Here is a 17001-nt window from a genome sequence, read left to right on the forward strand (position 1 = left end):
TAGTCAATTAATATAGGGCACTGTGCATTCCTGATTTCTAACCCACTGCTAGAAATAGGCTTGGCTACAAATTTGGTAAGAGATTTAGGTAGGCCAACTCCTTTCCAGTACTTGACCATACAAGCCAGAGGTCTGGCACGAAGCATGATTCCACGGGTTCTCGTCGCCCAAATTTCTAAATACAGTCTGGAAACGGGATGGTTCTGGTAGAGAACTGCATCCGTCGTAAGTGATGCAGGCATATGGAAGCTCGAGAGAACCCCTCTCGGGAATTGCTAGCATCATATTCTCATCCTGGTCCCTGTCGATTAGACTACGAAGTACACTGATGGAAACTGCTCCTCCACCTGTATAGTATATTACTGTCTGATTGGGCAAGTGTAGCTGAAGGTGGCGGCTGTGGCGGTGCAGCAGACACTTCAATAGTTTCAGCTGCAAGGCTGACAAATGTAATCACGTGCTGTAATCATACTGTCCGCCTTGCACTGTAACTTCCCCAAGGCAGCTCTGGGTGCGTAACGCCAACCCGCGAGCACTTACTTATTTCCGAACCCATCAACCTTTTTCGGCGAATATTCAAGTCTCAATTTTCTACGAATCAGATACCCAAGTGCAAGATTTCCATTGCGCTTCCCATCTCTCCACCACTGACTTACTTCCCTTCTCAACCTAAAGCCGCCCAAAATGGATCGCATCAACCGAATGCTGGCTGGTGCCAGCGGTATGGGCGGTCTTGGAGCTGCGCCAGGAACAGTGAGTCGCCTTTTTAATTCACCCATGTGCCTGCGAGTACGAACTGACGACATGCGTATCGACAGGACAACACGAGTCTCATCGACAACTCCGAGACGGTCTACATTTCGTCGCTAGCCCTCCTCAAGATGTTGCGACACGGCCGCGCAGGTGTACCGATGGAAGTCATGGGTCTGATGCTGGGAGAGTTCGTCGACGACTTCACCGTCCGTGTAGTGGATGTCTTCGCCATGCCGCAAAGTGGTACAGGTGTCAGTGTCGAGGCTGTCGACCCGGTATTCCAGCAGAAGATGATGGACATGTTAACACAGACTGGCAGGTGAGAACAGCCACTGAATCGCTTCGTGATGGACGTTGCTGACATAGCTGAACGTCCCAGGCCCGAGTCCGTCGTAGGCTGGTATCATTCGCATCCCGGATTTGGCTGCTGGCTTTCTTCTGTTGATATAAATACTCAACAGTCGTTTGAACAGCTGACCCCCCGCGCCGTCGCCGTCGTCGTTGATCCCATCCAATCCGTGAAGGGCAAGGTCGTCATAGATGCATTCCGCCTCATCAACCCACAGAGTCTCATGCTCGGCCAAGAACCAAGGCAGAGCACATCCAACTTGGGCCACCTGAACAAACCGTCCATTCAAGCGCTTATTCACGGCCTAAACCGACACTACTACTCCATAGGTATCAACTACCGCAAGACGGCCCTGGAGGAGAATATGTTGATGAATCTACACAAGCACGTCTGGACCGAGGCTCTGCAGATGGAGGACTTTAGGCAGGAGGGATGTCGCAACAAGGACGCATTCGAGAAACTGGTGTCGCTGGCAGAAGGCTACGAGAAGCGAGTTAAGGAGGAGACGGAGCTGACTAAGGATCAGCTCAAGACCCGATATGTTGGCAAGCTTGACCCCAAGAAGCACTTGGAGGACGTCGGCCAGCAGCTGATCGAGGACAACATCGTCTCGGTGTCGCGGCAAATGATTGACAAGGAGGCCACGATGCCCAAGGACACCGCGGCCAACGGTCAAGCGAATGGTGATCACATGGACGTCGAGGAGCTGTAGCGTGACCCTCGAACCGATACCGGAGTTGACCTTCAAGTTCGCTCGCGCGTGGCTGCCGAACCCATGGACGACGATGAAGAACTCTAAGGAAGTTTATGCATGGCGAAAATAGAGCATTAATCGCATCTGGGAAATACGTCCCCGACTGTGTACCATAGGCGTTGGAGGGCTAGCGGACCTGGGCTAGAGGCTTTGGCAGTGGAATGACTTAATTTTCAGCTTGGACTCTACAAGCCAATTCGTTCAATTTTTTCCCTGGCAACATGTTCTCTACCTTTGGGTTAATCAGTCCATACTGACAAACTAACTGACGATACTTCAGCAGAAGAGCCTGTGCTCGACGGCTGTTTCTTCCCTTCATCATGGGCAGAGCTTGTACTAACATACAAACATCTGCTGTAGGCGGTTTCCTGGATCTAGAATCATCAACGTCGTCACCTCGTTGCTGGCGTTCGGGTTCACAAAAACGGATCCAATCAAGCTTTGTTCTCGGTTCGACGTCGCGGCTAAGTGGCGGATCACGCATCGTGGTCTGGGCTCTCTTGTCTTTCATCCATTGTTATGGCTCCCTTGTTTGTTATCATGAATCTGGTAAATGATTCTTTGACCTTACTCAAAGCAACCTTCGATATCCGAGGACAAGAAAGCAGTCAATAAAGGCATTGCAACTGGCTTTAGGACCTCGAACATGTAAAGACATTGACTCTGACACAAGAACCTGTTCTCGTTTGTTCGAACCATTGAAAATAGACATAGCACCACGAGCATCGGATATCTATTTTGATGGTAAGTATCCCTCCAACGAGCAAAAAAGCTGCTTCCAATTCTACTACTTTTACTGCCAGTACGTTATCATGAACTACCTCATCCCTTTACGCTTCGGTGCTCCCAAGAAGACGCAAGCACCAACTGGATTATACAAGGCCGAGGCTTACAACGCTCAAGTACGCCGAAACCTCAAGCTTCCAGAGAAGCCAGCGAAGTCCCTACCCGACTTGCCCCAGTCGCCCACGGTGGTGCCAATTCCCATGCGGACGCCCTTGACCAGGCGCCCACAGTATGCCGCTGAACTTCGCGACCAGTCAGGTCCAAGTTCGAAAAAGACGTGGTGCACTGAGTCCCTGAGCGAGGAAGGCCTAGCCGAGCTCTTCGGCCGCATCCACCGCCATTTCGGCCACATCCGGTACGCCATCTGCGGTCTCTCCTGCATGATCGACCACGGCTTCCAAGGTCGCGCTGTCGCCGTAAGCAGCATCCTCTGCCCTGTCGAGTCCAAAGACGTCATCAAGTCGTGGGCTGCGTCATGGGGATGCGACACGCAGCGTACGCCGCAGGACAGTATCTTCATCACGATGAAAGACGGCTCGGTGCGTCGTGTGCGGGTTAAGTATCTTGAGCACGGCTTTGAGCGGCTCCAGCTCCAGGAGAGCCGCATCAGTAGCGCCACGGTGCTCAGCCTCGCCAGCCAGATCGAGTACTTCACTGAAGCCCTCATCAAACACGGTCCTAACACCCCTGACAAGCATCACCGCAATACGGCCCAGGGTTCCTTGAGCGACGTCATGTGGTGTCTGCGCCATGCGGCTGATACCCGTGCTGCCCTGCACCCCAGCTACATGGAGTCGTTCCTCAGCGACCCCTTCTTCACACTCTTCACTGACGCGCATGAGGACGCCAAGTTTGAGATGCAGCGCGCGGGGATTGACGTCGCGAGCGTGCTGGCCTCGATCCGGCAAGCGGCCGATATCCGCGAGCACGCCGAGCTACTCAGATCGGCTGGCGTTTCGCCGGCCGCCGATGCCCTGGCCCCTGTCCAGCAACCTAGGATGTTCCATGGGACGAACCGTCTCGGTGACGAGAAGCCGACGCCGGTCGCGGGGAAGAAGGATAGCATCTATACGCTTCGGAGCAAGGGCAGCCGCACTGATGTCAGCACTAACCCCACTGCTGGCTCGCTGCAGGAGTCGACTAGCACGGCGGCGCGGATACTACTGCTGCAGCGCGCTATGAAGACGAGGAGGCCGCCCCTGGTTGGACGGCATCATCAGAGAACCGTTTCTATCGATTCAGTGTCGGAGCGTGTGTCGGTTGATCTTGTGAGTGGCAGGAACACGCCGGCTGACTGGTTGTGAGGGTGGGTAGCCCTATTTGGTGAGTGCACTACTGTAGATATACTACTAGACTGCCAGGTAAGTCCGTCTGTGATGGCGTATCTGCGGTAGGTAAGCAGGCTGTTTTTCTATTCATGTAAATAGAGTTGAGCAACCCAGTTTGTGTGATTATTTGCCACGTTTTCCTGTTCTGGAATTGCCTGTTGTTTTTGTTCAAGCTACATGATTGTATAGCGTCCGGCGTAGTTGCCATACATGTATGGAATCTCTTGATAGACATGATTCATAAACACTATAGAGCCGGTCGTGTGACCGTAAATGTGTATATACCCGTGTTTAAGCCCTGAGACATTGCGCCTTGCTTGAGAAGAGCGGAGTATCACACGAATGTGTGCTTGACACATGTGGAATTAGAAACAGAGGTTGCCGTCCTACAACAACTTTGGCCGGGTCCATATGAGTGGGACAAGTGGTAGAACGTAGTATCAATAACCAAGCAGGCTTAGCAGAAAGTCCTCCCAAGCTTCCGGGGACACACGCGTTGAAGTCTTGTAGGGCCAACTCCTACAAGAGCACAGCAAACCCAACGAAGAGTGCGGCGATCATGCTGCCGTGAGAAATAGAAGCATAAGAGGCAGCGCTGTCGGAGTCCTAGCCAGGAATGGTCAGCATGATGAGGTCAAGAACCAGATATTTGCACTCACATCCGAGTCCGAGCCTGTACTGTTAGTCGAAGACTGCGTGGTCGAGGCAATGAACCCGCAGGTAACCATCTGGGTCTCCAAGTCTGTATGACGAATTACATAAGCTCATATGATCCTGAACTAGATATTTCAGGGGAACGAACCAATATCTGTCTCGTTCGCGGACGAGATGCACGAGTTGCACTGAAGCAGTTCCACGTGAGCCAGGGTGTCGTTGCAAATACAGTCGTTGTAGCCGCTAGTGCTGTTGGTGTTTGTACTGCACGAAGACGAAAGCACGATGGCGTTATGGCAGGGCAGCAGGCAGGTTTCAGGCACATCGCTGCTGTCGATGACAGACTTGGCAAGCTGAACGACGGTCTGGGCCAGACCAGTCGTGGCCAGGGCAAGGAGGACAGTGAACTTGGACTGCATTCTGGATAGCTGAACGAACTTTAGGTAGATGATGGATTGCCGTGAAGACCTTTGAATGAATGCTTAACGAGTGGACCGACGGAGGCTAGCCTATTGTCGCTGGAACGAATGTGTGATTTGTGTATTAAAGAATGACTGACTCGCTGGGAGTTGGATATGATGGCAAACAAACAGCCCGTGTGATGGAGAATAGATTCGATTTCCGTGATGGATGAAGAAGTAAAAGACCAGAAAGTAAACAACGAAACAAAGGTTTTCTACGAAGCCATTCGCATGAACGTGCAATTCCATTTGAGTACTTCAAGTCTGTGCTTGGTACCCATATAGTGCGTTTCCAAAGAGGCCCACTTTGTTCATGAGAGCAATCTATTTGTGACGAACCACACTATAGCACTCATTTCCGGGGATACTCTAAAGCAGCCAATGGGATTGAGTACTTTCTGTTTCCACACGTCAAATGCAATGCCGGCTTGGCTCGGGGGCCTATGTTTTAAAACGGCCCAACCGCCAGCCTTAATTCTAGTTCGTTCTTTAATTTGATCTCACATTTCCGAAATGAGATGAAGGAGGCAACTCAACTCCTGCTGCTCAGCACAGATTGGGACCAAAAGTCCAGGCTTGGTACCTTCCATGTCATTACTGCCATCTAGTGACGGACCGTCCGAGGTTCCACTGTGGTCCGGACCTCTATAGCAGCCGGTGATTATGGCTTTCTCGCTATGACCCGACTGGTTGGTTTACACCGCCCGCAGCTAGTCATAGTTAAAGCAAGCGAACTTCGAGAAGTCAACAGTTTTGGAAGTATTTCTCAATGTCATATTGTCCTTGTGACCTTGCCCTCCTGTATATCGAACCCACAATCTATCAATACGCCGACACCTGCCCATCCTTCTCATCCATCGTCCGCCTATCAATCTGCAACCTCCGCTCAAAGTATTCCCCCGCCGTAAACGGCTCATACTTCACCCCGGGCTTCCGAAACTTCTCCAAGACGTTCACCAACCCATCCTCATTAGGACTATAAAAGAAAGGAATTGAGTACCTCTCCTCTCCTGTCATATTACGTACTCGATGCACAGTACTCTGCCACTCGCCCCCGGTAAGCAACTTGAGAAAATCCCCGATGTTGACGACAAATGTGCGGCGATCTGGGTAAGCAGGCACCCAGACCCCATTGCCATTGAGCACCTCGAGCGCGGGCTTGGTCGTCTCTTGCTGGCATACCAGAGTGAACCAGCAGAAATCAGTGTGGGCACCGATTCCCACGTCAGCGTCGCGCTCCTGAGGCGGATAGTGTAGCGCCCGGATGTTGGTCATGGGAAACGTCGTCACGCTATCGAAATAGTCCTCGTCCAGCTCGAGCGCCAGCGCAAAAAGCTGCAGAAGTCGCTTGGCGAAGGCGAGGATGTGCTCGTAGTACCGATAGATAGCAGTCCGCCAGAACTTGGACTCAGGCAGGGAAGGCCACTGATTCCGTGGTCCCTCGGCCGCTTGCGTAGCTTGGACAGGGGATGCCCCTTGTTCCGCATCGAAGACGTCTTCTCCCATGAGGAACCCTTCTTTGAGATCTCCTCGAGTGCTGGGGTCCAGCTTCGTTGAGAAGATGGGCTCGTAGCCCCGGAATTTGTGATTCTTTCGCGAGTGCGTCTCCAGTTTGGTCTCTTCGGGTAGGGAAAAGAACTTGTGCATTGCGCTGAAGGTGTCGTCGATGACTTTTGGGTCTACCCCGTGGTTGGTGGCGTAGAAAAAGCCGACAGATCGGAAGGCTTTGTTCACTTCGGCTGCTAGTGCTTTTCGCTCTTCAAGTGATGAGGAGTATAGCCGGGCCATGTCGATCTTGGGGAGCTCAGTGAAAGTGGGCTTGGCTGCATCGCCAGTGAGGATGGGACGCCGCCCTGGGATGCCGCCATCGTGATAGTGCACATATTGTGTCGTTTCCGCATTGGTTGACGACATCTCTGCTATTCTGGCTCTGGAATAAGATTGGAGTTGAGCAAGAGGTGGGTGATTACTGATGTCTATGCTGTTGTAGCGGGGCTGGAAAGTCCACTGCATGACAACCAATCATAACCAATCCTAATCTGCATGTTGCGCATGTCATCGGTAGCGAGACGGCCGCTTACAACCACGAAGTCCGGCTGTCGAATTAAGTAGGCCTGCGATTGTGTCCATTATCGAATTAAAAGAAAATATCTACGCTATCACTTTGAGCCGCCTTATATGTACAGACTACGTCGTCCGTGAGCAACCTGTTAATGCCCCTTTTCGTAACTTATCCTAGTGGTTACGGAAATCATAGGATATTATACTGTCCATATCTCGTGGTGGATGGAAGTGGAAAGGTACATAATTTATCGGCAAGATCCCTTCCTTCGACTATAGTCTAAAACCAACACTCGCCAGAGATTCCTTTGTAGCTTGAGTAGCACGAGGCACATCATATACCCTCGAGTTGCCTAGCAAGCGGTTGCCACGAAGTTCGTCTGTGAAACGGCATGTAAATTACAACGCGGAGCTCTTCATAAAGAACCCGGAATTCTGTTATGGTATGAAAATAATCAGATATCAAAGCCTATCCCTTGCCGGGGGTAACCCTCAAAGATCAGATGCGGCGGTGCATGGCATAGCTGGAAAGGTACCGTCGGACAACATACAAAGCGCCGCATCTGACCGGTCGAGCAGACAGGAACGGAAAGAAAACGTTCTATTTTCTTGAATCTATGAATCTGCCATCTATCTTACAAGTCGTGGTTTTTGCTATCCATTGTGTATCAGGACTCTGCAGCAAGATCGTCCATACCAGCCAAAGAGCCTTATCCAACCCAGGGCAGTTAGATGACATCCACTTGAGGAGCGTGTCCTCATTGTTGAGTTGCAATACCCCTTTCGAAACGATAGCTCCAACAAGATCATATCCATCTATTCAAACACAGCCGATATTTTCTTCCGACCCTAGGTTCTCATCTTGGTTCGAGCCCTTTCCGTCTGGTTTATTGCCCTCCCCCACGCCAGAAATCCCGGAATCCCGAAAGTCTCCCTCAGACTGAGCTCCTCTTGCTTGTAATTAACAAAAAGCGGAATTCTGACCAACTTAGGCAAGATCTTGATCGTAAGCCTCGCATCGTAATCAAAATAACCCCGCCATGTCAATGTGTTGCGCGTACATGTCAACTGGCATGCGCATGCACGCGATTCAAATAGAAACAATGGAACCCCCTGAGCTTTCAGAGTGATGTAGAGGCCCAATGCCTGTATTGTTCAATGTTAGACTGATTTTTCGTGGTCTGAAAGATGGTTGTGGGGAGCGAAAAGGGGGAATGGTCAGTGCACATTGCTTTGGCGGCAGCTAGGGCTCTACAGGAAGTAACATGTCTCAGACAATTCTCATGTAATCATGATTTCTTGTGTGAAAGTGAAGGAAAATGCAATGATGCTGGGGTATCTTACAGAATTTGATCAGATACGCATTCGCTTCGCGCCTACCAGCCCAACAAAGGCGATAATCCGATAGACCGTCCCAATGGCCAACAAAATCAAGATATTCCTCCGCATCCAGCTCAGTTGAAACCCAGCCAGATCCGCCGCCAGGCCAACATCATACAAGTGTCCAAACGGCTCAACCAGCTGGCCAAAGTAGATTTCCGCGAGCCATACACCTGGCGATAGGCGCCACAACCACTCAAGATGCCACTTCTTGACCTGCGACAGCGGCGGCGCGGAGCCCGACAGTATGCCCACGATCAAACTGACCATAGTAGCGAACAGGGGTGCCTCCTCACGACGGACAATCATACTGACGCAGCTGGCAAGTCCATAGATGCAGTAGAAGTAAGCCAGATTGGTAACAAAAGCGATGCCCCAGCTGATAACGGGCAAGGCGAGAAGCAAGATCAGCGTGGAGAAGTGCATGCAGGCGAAAAGCATGCGCGGGATGACAGAAATGGCTTTGGCCAAGAAGTAGGCGATCCGCGAGTGTCCCGCCTCGGCCTCGCGCCGGTACATGAGCAGCTCTTCGGAGAAAACCTTGACGCCAGGGGCACCGGCCACGAGGCCAATGGCGATGGCGATGAGGAGGGCGAACTCGGGGGCGGAGCGGAGGTCGGTGGCCACGGACAGGTCCTCGAAGGGTTTGTTGTAAATTCCCACGAAGAGGACGCCCTTCTTGGAGTTCTCGGCTAGACCTAGGAGGAAGCCAGCGAGGGAAGCGAGGCCCATTTCGAACCAGAAAGCGGACTTGGCGCGCCATTGCTGCAGCATAGCCCTGCGGAAACAGAGCCAAACTTTCTTGAAACGGGGGGCGCCGCGTTGCTTGAGGGCGGCGGACATGGAAGGGTCTCGGGGGGCACCGAGGAGGAAGCCGCGCTTGTTACTAATGAAGTCGTTGACTGAGCTAAGCAAGTGGCTGTCCGAATCCGCCCTTGGTCTTCCCGAGCCTAGAGGGACACCAAGGCTGGCGTGATTCTTCTTGATGGAGGCATTTTGGCGGGAACTGGCCCAGTATGTGATGAGGGACTCTTTCGAGATGTCACCGCTTCGCTTGTACGGTCGCCCATTGCCGGTGATGATGTCGGTAACAACGTCACCATAGTTACTATGCTCCGGGAAATGGAACCCGATGTTCTCAAAAAAAGGCTGCACCTCACTCTCAGGGCCTTCATAGATGATTTGACCATTACCTAGCAAGATAAGGTCATCCAATAGCTCAAAGATTTCCATTCGTGGCTGGTGGATGATGACGATGACAGAGATACCTAAGCGAGCAATGGCCTTTAGGGTTCTCATGATGGACACTGCCGCTGTGGCGTCCAATCCGCTCCTTGGTTCGTCAAGAAAGATGGCCATAGGAGCTGCCGCCAGTTCCATTCCGATGCTGGCACGCTTCCTCTGGCCACCGCTTATGACGGGGTTTCCAATACTCCCAACCAAAGAGTCGCGCACATGGGATAACTCCAGGCAATCGATGACCGAGTTGACATGGGCTTGAATATCCACATCAGCCCAGGTTCGAGGCAACCGGATCCTGGCCGCGTGAAGAATATTCTCGTAGACAGTTAACTCTGGCATGACAACATCGTCCTGTGAGGCACATAACCGATAAGCTTCTTGTAGCGTTTGATCTTCCTCGGAGTATTATTCACTATGACAGATCCGCCGGTATTGGTCGATTTTCCCATGAGCACATTGACGAACGTCGACTTGCCAGCTCCTGATCCACCCATGACGGCTACAAGCGAGCCTCTTTCGATAGAGCCCGTTATATTCTGCAGAATCGGCCTAGACGAACTTTTAGGATGGAAGCTGAGATCAGAGTACCTGAAAGACAGACCAAATTGGGCACCGTCCGTTGCTTTCTTCATAGACTCGACGAAAACGCGAAGTTGCGGCGAAAGCCCACTGTCAAGGTCATTCGCGCCACCACCCTCACAGCCCGGGGGGGCCAACGCAGCTTCGAAGCCCATCCATGTTTCTGAGCGCGGCACGTAAGTTGCCTGCATCGGGGCCATCTCCGTGCCGTCATCCCTCTCATACGGAAGCTGCTTGTAGCCTCTACCGGTGACCGTCACCCGAGGCTTCTTCACAGCGCCGTTATGCGATTTCGAACTGGATCGGAAGCGATTCCGGAGACTTGTCAAGAAGATTCCCAATAATAGAGCGACGTCGAGGATGATGAGGATGGCGATCGGGATGGCGATCGGGATGGCGAGCCGTGCATATGATGACCCCTCGGGGCACGGCGTGGGCGTCGCGGCGCCGGGTTGACAGTACGAGCCCGCTGGACACGGGAGCATCGTCCTGCCCTTGTCCTCGGTCGGGCAGTAGTGTCCCGTTTGACATATGACAGGCTCAAAGGGCCCCATTCCCATGTTGACGCCGTCGAACGAGCAGACGGCCCCGGACACCCGCGACTTCTGGCACACTGTCAGAGGAGGGCAGTACTGCGGTAACGAGTTGATGGTGTTGTTCTGGCCTGCGTCTAGTTAGCGCCCTCGTTTCTAGAAATCCCCTCGCATCCGTGGACATACACAGGAAACCATCGGGGCATCCATTGGATTGCCAGAAACTCTCATTCACCAGCGGTATCGGCACCGCCCCAGGTCTCCAACACGGCCCAACATCACCCAGCGGGTACTCTTTGCGGCTCAAACTGTCAAATGCGCGCAAATATGCCGTCGTGAATGTGGTTTGATTTATTCCTGTGCACGCCTTGTCATAAATGGTCAGAGAGGAGTCGTCGTCGTCCAAGGGCACCAGGGCTTTCTCCTTCGAGTCGTACTTGAGAGGTTCGTTGGTATTAGGCGGATTCGAGGCATCGTTGTAGGGCAAGTCGACCTTGTTTCCGCCATGTACAGACTTGAACCATTTGCCTTTACCCACTGATACCTCGTAGACTTCCTGCGTTTGATTTCCAATGCACTGCCATACTGCATCCCTGCCCTCAGCTGGCGTTTCCTGCAAAGCGCAGAGGCATGCTTCAGTGTCGAGGAAGACCGGTCCTTCTAATGTCGTCTCTCTTGGGTAATAAGGGTCTTGTAGGTCATTCAGATCGTACCCGTCAAAGACCGCGTCCGTGGAGAACTCCATGATGGAATCTCCTCGTCAGACTCGATGCCAAAGACCAGATCGAGAAAATGTTGCCTCCTCACGCCCCCGCGGGAAACTGCCGTATTTCTGTCTAACCTGAGATCGCCGAGCCGGAAACTTCGAAGCCGCCCGAAACATGCTGACAATTGAGTTCTTATAAACCAGGCATCGGGGCTGAACTTGGCATCATGTCGAAACGAGTGTAGCGTAGGATCAAGCGGATGTGGCTTGGAAAGGATCTTGGTAGACCGCGCATATACGACACAAGTGTCTTGATACTTGGTCTCTCAAATACACGGTTTATGTTAACTTCATCTTTCGGAATTGACACTATATAACCTGCGGTCTGACATTAAACAGGGCAGATAGAGCGGCGGATTCAAAGACCATTCTTTGCGAGGACGGTAGCTGCGCAGCCCTTACTGGATGAAAAGTGTGAGATGTCATGGCCAATTCATAGTTCGGTTGGGTTATGGCGAGGCAGAGAGAAGCACAGGATCAAATGATCGACCGCATCCGCAATGTTACGGGGCATCCATATAGGTGTTGGAAATTATTCTGCCTTGCGCCATGCGCATGCGCTAAAATTACTCCATAATCCATCCCACTATATTAGGGATTCACGTCAGAAGGGATTTGAATCCTGGGCCTGGTACAGAGCCTCTAGAAAAAGAGTGTGAGAATCAGATCCACTTTCCATCCCAGTGTCATCAAGGCTTAGATAGGGGTTCGAGTTTAGCGCAAATCCTTACCGCATTGGCCACCTTGTTTTTGTATAAAATCCCTTTTACAGGACAGTTATACGACCGTAACAATAACGCTTCTCTCGTTCACTTCGCGATTATTCTACAACTGTGGGAGGTTGTGGCCTCAGGTGTGGAGGGGTACGGGCAGACAGGCTGGCGTTGTAGTATTTAGGGACCTCGGCGCCAACTTGGGATTGGTCCCTTACGCACCTTTATAGTATCAATGCAGCGCCTAACACTTGGATTCCGACAACAACCAGACGGAAAATTGCCGATTCAGTGCAATTACATGTTGGTGATTTGGAGCCGCAAATCATGCGCTAAGGAGTTTGTCATTCAGGGCTATTCGCAGGTCACGGTAGCCTTCCGGTACGGTATAAAAGAGACTATATTATCCTACCGTATTCGTAACGGTAATTTGCACCGCGACGTAGCAGCATTGCTAATTTACGCTGAGTACGTATGTTAAAGTCTAATACTTCGTCGTAGTACTCCTCATTAGAGTATATTTCATATACCCAAAGGGACACGCTTATATATGTATCTTTCGGTGAGAGGGTCAAGGCTAGTAGTACTAGGCTAAAATATCCTCAAGTATGGATAAACCGTGATTAATCAGAGCTAGAGAATAGTTTTATCGCGAATCGGTGGTTGGACTAGGCTTTCCTCTCTAAGACGAAACCTGGGGATATGAAATAGCGATTCCTTTAATCAACAGGCTACTAGATCTATAGTTACGCCAAATTTATACAGAAACTGAGGTATTCACTCCTCTGTTAATGAATATGTGTGGATCTCGTATCGATTTCTGTGTCTGCTCTGCGCTTTGTGCTACATTGGTTGCTAGAAGCGCTCTTGCTCTCTATGTAGAGGGGGGAGGGGAGGGTTGGTTGCACTAGCTACACTTGCCGCTACACCACCTTCGGCCTAGGACATAAGGGTGGCGCTTAATCCCCAAACTATGAGAAGCTGTGGCCTTAGATGTAAAGGGGTACGAGGTAGGTGGACATGGATCATGGTATTTAGGGACCCCTCGGAGTTAATTTAGGATTAGTCCCTCACGTACCTTCGTAGTACTAATACAGCTCCTAATACTTGGAATACGACAGAAAGCATACAACAAAATAGTCGCTATATTCTATTTACCCTCGTAGTACAGTAATGATACCTGAGCCCATAGGGCGTCACGCTACTCTGTAGAGTAGATAAGATTATGTACGATAAGATAGGGCTGCAAGGGTGCCAGCCAGCTAGCCAACCAATGTCCCCTAATACACTCACCTTACCCCCCATATGCATTTGCATCAAGTAACTATCTCTAGGTATACGACGTCGGGCTATTCTTATCTCACAAGACGTACTACTGCGAAGAGCTTATAGCTTGTAATTTCTGCAAGGTTATAGCATTACTTTACTAGTATATACTAGAAGTATATCTACGTACCTCTGAGAGAGCCTTCACTACGGAGAATCTTACGTCTAGCTAGTTAAAGACTAGTATTCAGCCCCTTGTATGGAATGGTTGCCCGTAACCACTGCCCTACGTTGACCAAAAGATCTAGCAATCCGAGCACTTCATACTGGAATCCGGGCTCGTCCATGCTTCTAAGCTCTGCATTCCCCCTACCCCTTTAAACTCCGAAATACTACTTAAAGTACCTATTAATACTCTGGAACCTTATTTAATAGATAAGACTTCGGGCGAGCCCTTGATTGGGTTGGTGATCATTGGTGTCCACACATCGTGGTGCATTTGATGAGTGATGATCTTTCGACACATTTTGTCAGCCTTTTCGACATCCTTCCCACGAAAAATGAGGCAAAGAGTTTTGAGGCGGGACCTGGGTCCAGACACAAACAGAACTGATTCTGTAGAAGGCAGGTAAGGTCAGACATCACTTACCTTTTCAAGTACTGCGAGCCAAGAACACACTCGGACTTGTGAAGAAGATGACGATGGGGTCGACAAGGGAACTCTACATCTATATCCATATCTCAAACCGGTAATCTGGTACAGAATCCCCCCTCGTCCGCCCCCGGTGGTGGAAATCTTGAACCAATGTTTCACCTTTCTCGGATTACTTCCGCAGAAAAAAGGGTTGTATAGTCTCTCAATTATATACCAGCTCGAGTCTTTGAGACTTGGTATGGCTGGCGTGCCATATCTGACAAGCGATTGCTTACCACATATCCTTGCTACAAGTATCGCAAAAATGAAGACAAAGAATATGAACCAGGGGATTGCTGGAGTCTTGATGAATTTAGATGCCACAAAGGCTGAGCATTCGCCACGGGTTTGATATAATTCCATGAGTGAGGCCGGAGATAGACATTATATTCTACAATGATTCGCGGGGGAATCTATTGTGAGCACACGAGAGTTCTGCTGATGGTCATATCCAAGCCTTCGGTTGAAGGGAGTTGACAGTGACAGCGGCCTAATGCAACTTGTTTACTACCAGGAATCAAAACGTACCGACCCAATCGTATCTAAAGCCGAAAAACCTCCTTGATCCATCTCCTAGGCAAATCCATTAGTTTCGCTTGCTGGCAGCGTGTGAACTCATCTGAGAAGACGGTTTCGGCAGCGGATTGCTGGGACTGGCTGTGGTTGTGCTTGTAGGAGCTGTCTGCGCGATCGAGTGCGAGACTTCAGAGCCAGACAAACCACGTGTGCCTGTCATATTTGCCCAGCATGTCGTCGCAGGCGACATGTTGCTGGTCTTAGGCTGCGCGTTCTTGTCCCAGGACATGTTGATTTATGCCAGTAGTCGTATTCTTTAGTTGTGTTGGGCGTGTCTGATATGATATTCTGTTGTTTGTGGTGGGCAAAGGGGACAATTCTTTCGACAACAAGGGACTTGCATATATGATTTTCACAAACTACCTGGACAGGTTCACCGTGAGAATTTAGTGTCCTCATCAATGTCAATGCATGTCATAAAATCAACTCGGGTGTAGAAATTCAACTCACTAGACTTTTCACAAACGTTTGGTGATTTGCTGCTCATGTGCTTTGTTCGAAACAAGAGCCAGAGGGAAGGTGAAAAGGAGCCTGACCAACTCATCATGGTTGAGTCATATTCACGCTAATAAATACAATAGGTATGAACCAAAGTTTGTAGCATATTTTGACATGGCTAATACCATCCTAGACATGACTCGAGTAATAAACCCTAAAAGGATGCATCCATACAGGATCTCTGGGTTTTACCGCCAGATGGCTCTAGAGACATAGTGTATTGGAAAATCCAGCCTCTCTGCACCGTTTTGTCTGTCACTGCCTTGCCAAACTGGATACTCTACGGGATCTGTAGTACTTCTTTGTAATTCATCATTTCTTGTAATGGGCTTAAACCAGCCGTTAGGTACAGCTCCTCCCTACAAATTAATCGGACATGCTTGATTTGTTCCTACACTCAGCCCCCGGAACTGATCGCAAATTTATCTTAACTTGCCGAACACTGCAGCACGTCCGCATTTTTCTAAAGATAGATAGGTTCATAACTATCCTTCGCAAATGGCGGGGGCACAACCCTCGACTTGACCGACTCTATGCTCCTTGGGCCAATATTCGGCTTCTTTTTGATGTCCCGCTCATCCTCACCGCTCTCTAGCCGCTTGACAAGCTCCTCAGGATCGAAGTCGACACCGATGGGATTCTCGGTGAAGTCGGTGCTTGTCATGTAAGCATTCGCTTCTTCGACCGTGTCGAAATTTTGCACCTGCGTCTCAATCTTGTTCCCATCGGGATCTTGGTAATACATGCTCGTCGTTATGCCGTGGTTGACACACCAGATGGGGACGATACCCCGTGTTTTGCGCTGTTTATAAGCCAGGACGAGATCCTGCAGCGAGTCAAAGGTGAAGGCGACGTGATCCACTGCGAAAAAGGGGTATCAGTAAGCCGATCACACATCAGGGTATATCGAATCATAATTGAGCAGACAAGGCGGAAATGACAAAGCTTCTAACTCTCGCAAGATATCGAGTTCCCGAGGCCCAACCGAATTTCCCCAAGACGGGAAACTGCTTACATCCTGCGCCTTGCTTGGGACCAAGGGTCGGGAAGTTGATGATGGCGATACGATGATGCTCTTCGTCGTATGCCAAAAAACATATCGTCTCGTTTTCGTACTGGATATGGGCCCCGAGGAAGGCCTTGTAATAGGCAACCATGGGTTTAGGTTTCCCAGTCTTGAGGACGACATGTGCTATCGTCAAGGGCGAGATGACCTTTTCCGTGAGGATATTTCTTTGTTCGTTGGCCATAATGAATAGTTTCGGATTAATGACACTGGGCTGAAAGGGCTCCGTTACGAGATATAACTTGACGTAAAACTTGACGTCGAGCTCAAGTATTTTATAAAGACGCGAACGGGTATGTGAAACATCGTCTGATCGAACGTCTCAAGGGATTCCCCAGGAAAGTTAGAAAGTTTCCCATGTGGGAAGTAGACTCCCGTTTCGCTACTAACAGATCACCAATCTTTCCACATCAGCTTACCAAATTGTTTATGAGACTATCTGGAGTCAGGAATCATGCAGACATGGCGGTGGTTCGTGGGGACATGATCAATAGATCGACTACAATAGACCTGCCTACTTGAATGACCTAGAAAGCTATTTC

General features: G+C 50.4%; 6 protein-coding genes across 6 annotated transcripts; 2 read left to right on the forward strand and 4 right to left on the reverse strand.

Annotated features, from left to right (window-relative positions):
• Positions 1 to 684: 684 nt before the first annotated feature.
• On the forward strand, positions 685 to 1814 carry BCR38DRAFT_353920 (putative proteasome regulatory particle subunit; the record flags this gene model as incomplete). The annotated part of the gene is made up of 3 exons (XM_040856828.1): positions 685 to 753; positions 819 to 1072; positions 1133 to 1814. The coding sequence occupies 3 exons, from the start codon at positions 685 to 687 to the stop codon at positions 1812 to 1814; spliced, it is 1005 nt and encodes a 334-aa protein (XP_040710955.1).
• An 854-nt stretch (positions 1815 to 2668) lies between these two features.
• BCR38DRAFT_489821 (uncharacterized protein) lies at positions 2669 to 3946 on the forward strand (the record flags this gene model as incomplete). Its single annotated transcript, XM_040864445.1, has 1 exon — positions 2669 to 3946. One exon carries the CDS (start codon positions 2669 to 2671, stop codon positions 3944 to 3946), a length of 1278 nt encoding a protein of 425 aa, XP_040710956.1.
• A 543-nt stretch (positions 3947 to 4489) lies between these two features.
• BCR38DRAFT_527846 (uncharacterized protein) lies at positions 4490 to 5263 on the reverse strand (the record flags this gene model as incomplete). The annotated part of the gene is made up of 3 exons (XM_040865407.1): positions 4773 to 5263; positions 4630 to 4712; positions 4490 to 4576 (listed from the first exon to the last, which is right to left on the reverse strand). The coding sequence occupies exons 1-3, from the start codon at positions 5041 to 5043 to the stop codon at positions 4490 to 4492; spliced, it is 441 nt and encodes a 146-aa protein (XP_040710957.1). The 5' UTR covers positions 5044 to 5263.
• A 517-nt stretch (positions 5264 to 5780) lies between these two features.
• Positions 5781 to 7052, reverse strand: BCR38DRAFT_448767 (uncharacterized protein). Its single transcript, XM_040861246.1, has one exon. It carries the CDS (start codon positions 6997 to 6999, stop codon positions 5908 to 5910), a length of 1092 nt encoding a protein of 363 aa, XP_040710958.1. The 5' UTR covers positions 7000 to 7052; the 3' UTR covers positions 5781 to 5907.
• A 1447-nt stretch (positions 7053 to 8499) lies between these two features.
• BCR38DRAFT_461094 (uncharacterized protein) lies at positions 8500 to 11625 on the reverse strand (the record flags this gene model as incomplete). The annotated part of the gene is made up of 4 exons (XM_040862489.1): positions 8500 to 9405; positions 9487 to 10100; positions 10136 to 11011; positions 11067 to 11625. The coding sequence occupies 4 exons, from the start codon at positions 11623 to 11625 to the stop codon at positions 8500 to 8502; spliced, it is 2955 nt and encodes a 984-aa protein (XP_040710959.1).
• Positions 11626 to 15752: 4127 nt separating this feature from the next.
• Positions 15753 to 16643, reverse strand: BCR38DRAFT_400969 (putative ring-cleavage extradiol dioxygenase; the record flags this gene model as incomplete). The annotated part of the gene is made up of 2 exons (XM_040857750.1): positions 15753 to 16254; positions 16409 to 16643. 2 exons carry the CDS (start codon positions 16641 to 16643, stop codon positions 15857 to 15859), a joined length of 633 nt encoding a protein of 210 aa, XP_040710960.1. The 3' UTR covers positions 15753 to 15856.
• Between the last annotated feature and the right edge of the window lie 358 nt (positions 16644 to 17001).

Source organism: Pseudomassariella vexata (assembly GCF_002105095.1).
Source record: "Pseudomassariella vexata strain CBS 129021 chromosome Unknown BCR38scaffold_18, whole genome shotgun sequence".
In the NCBI taxonomy this organism is placed as follows: Eukaryota; Fungi; Ascomycota; class Sordariomycetes; order Amphisphaeriales; family Pseudomassariaceae; genus Pseudomassariella; species Pseudomassariella vexata.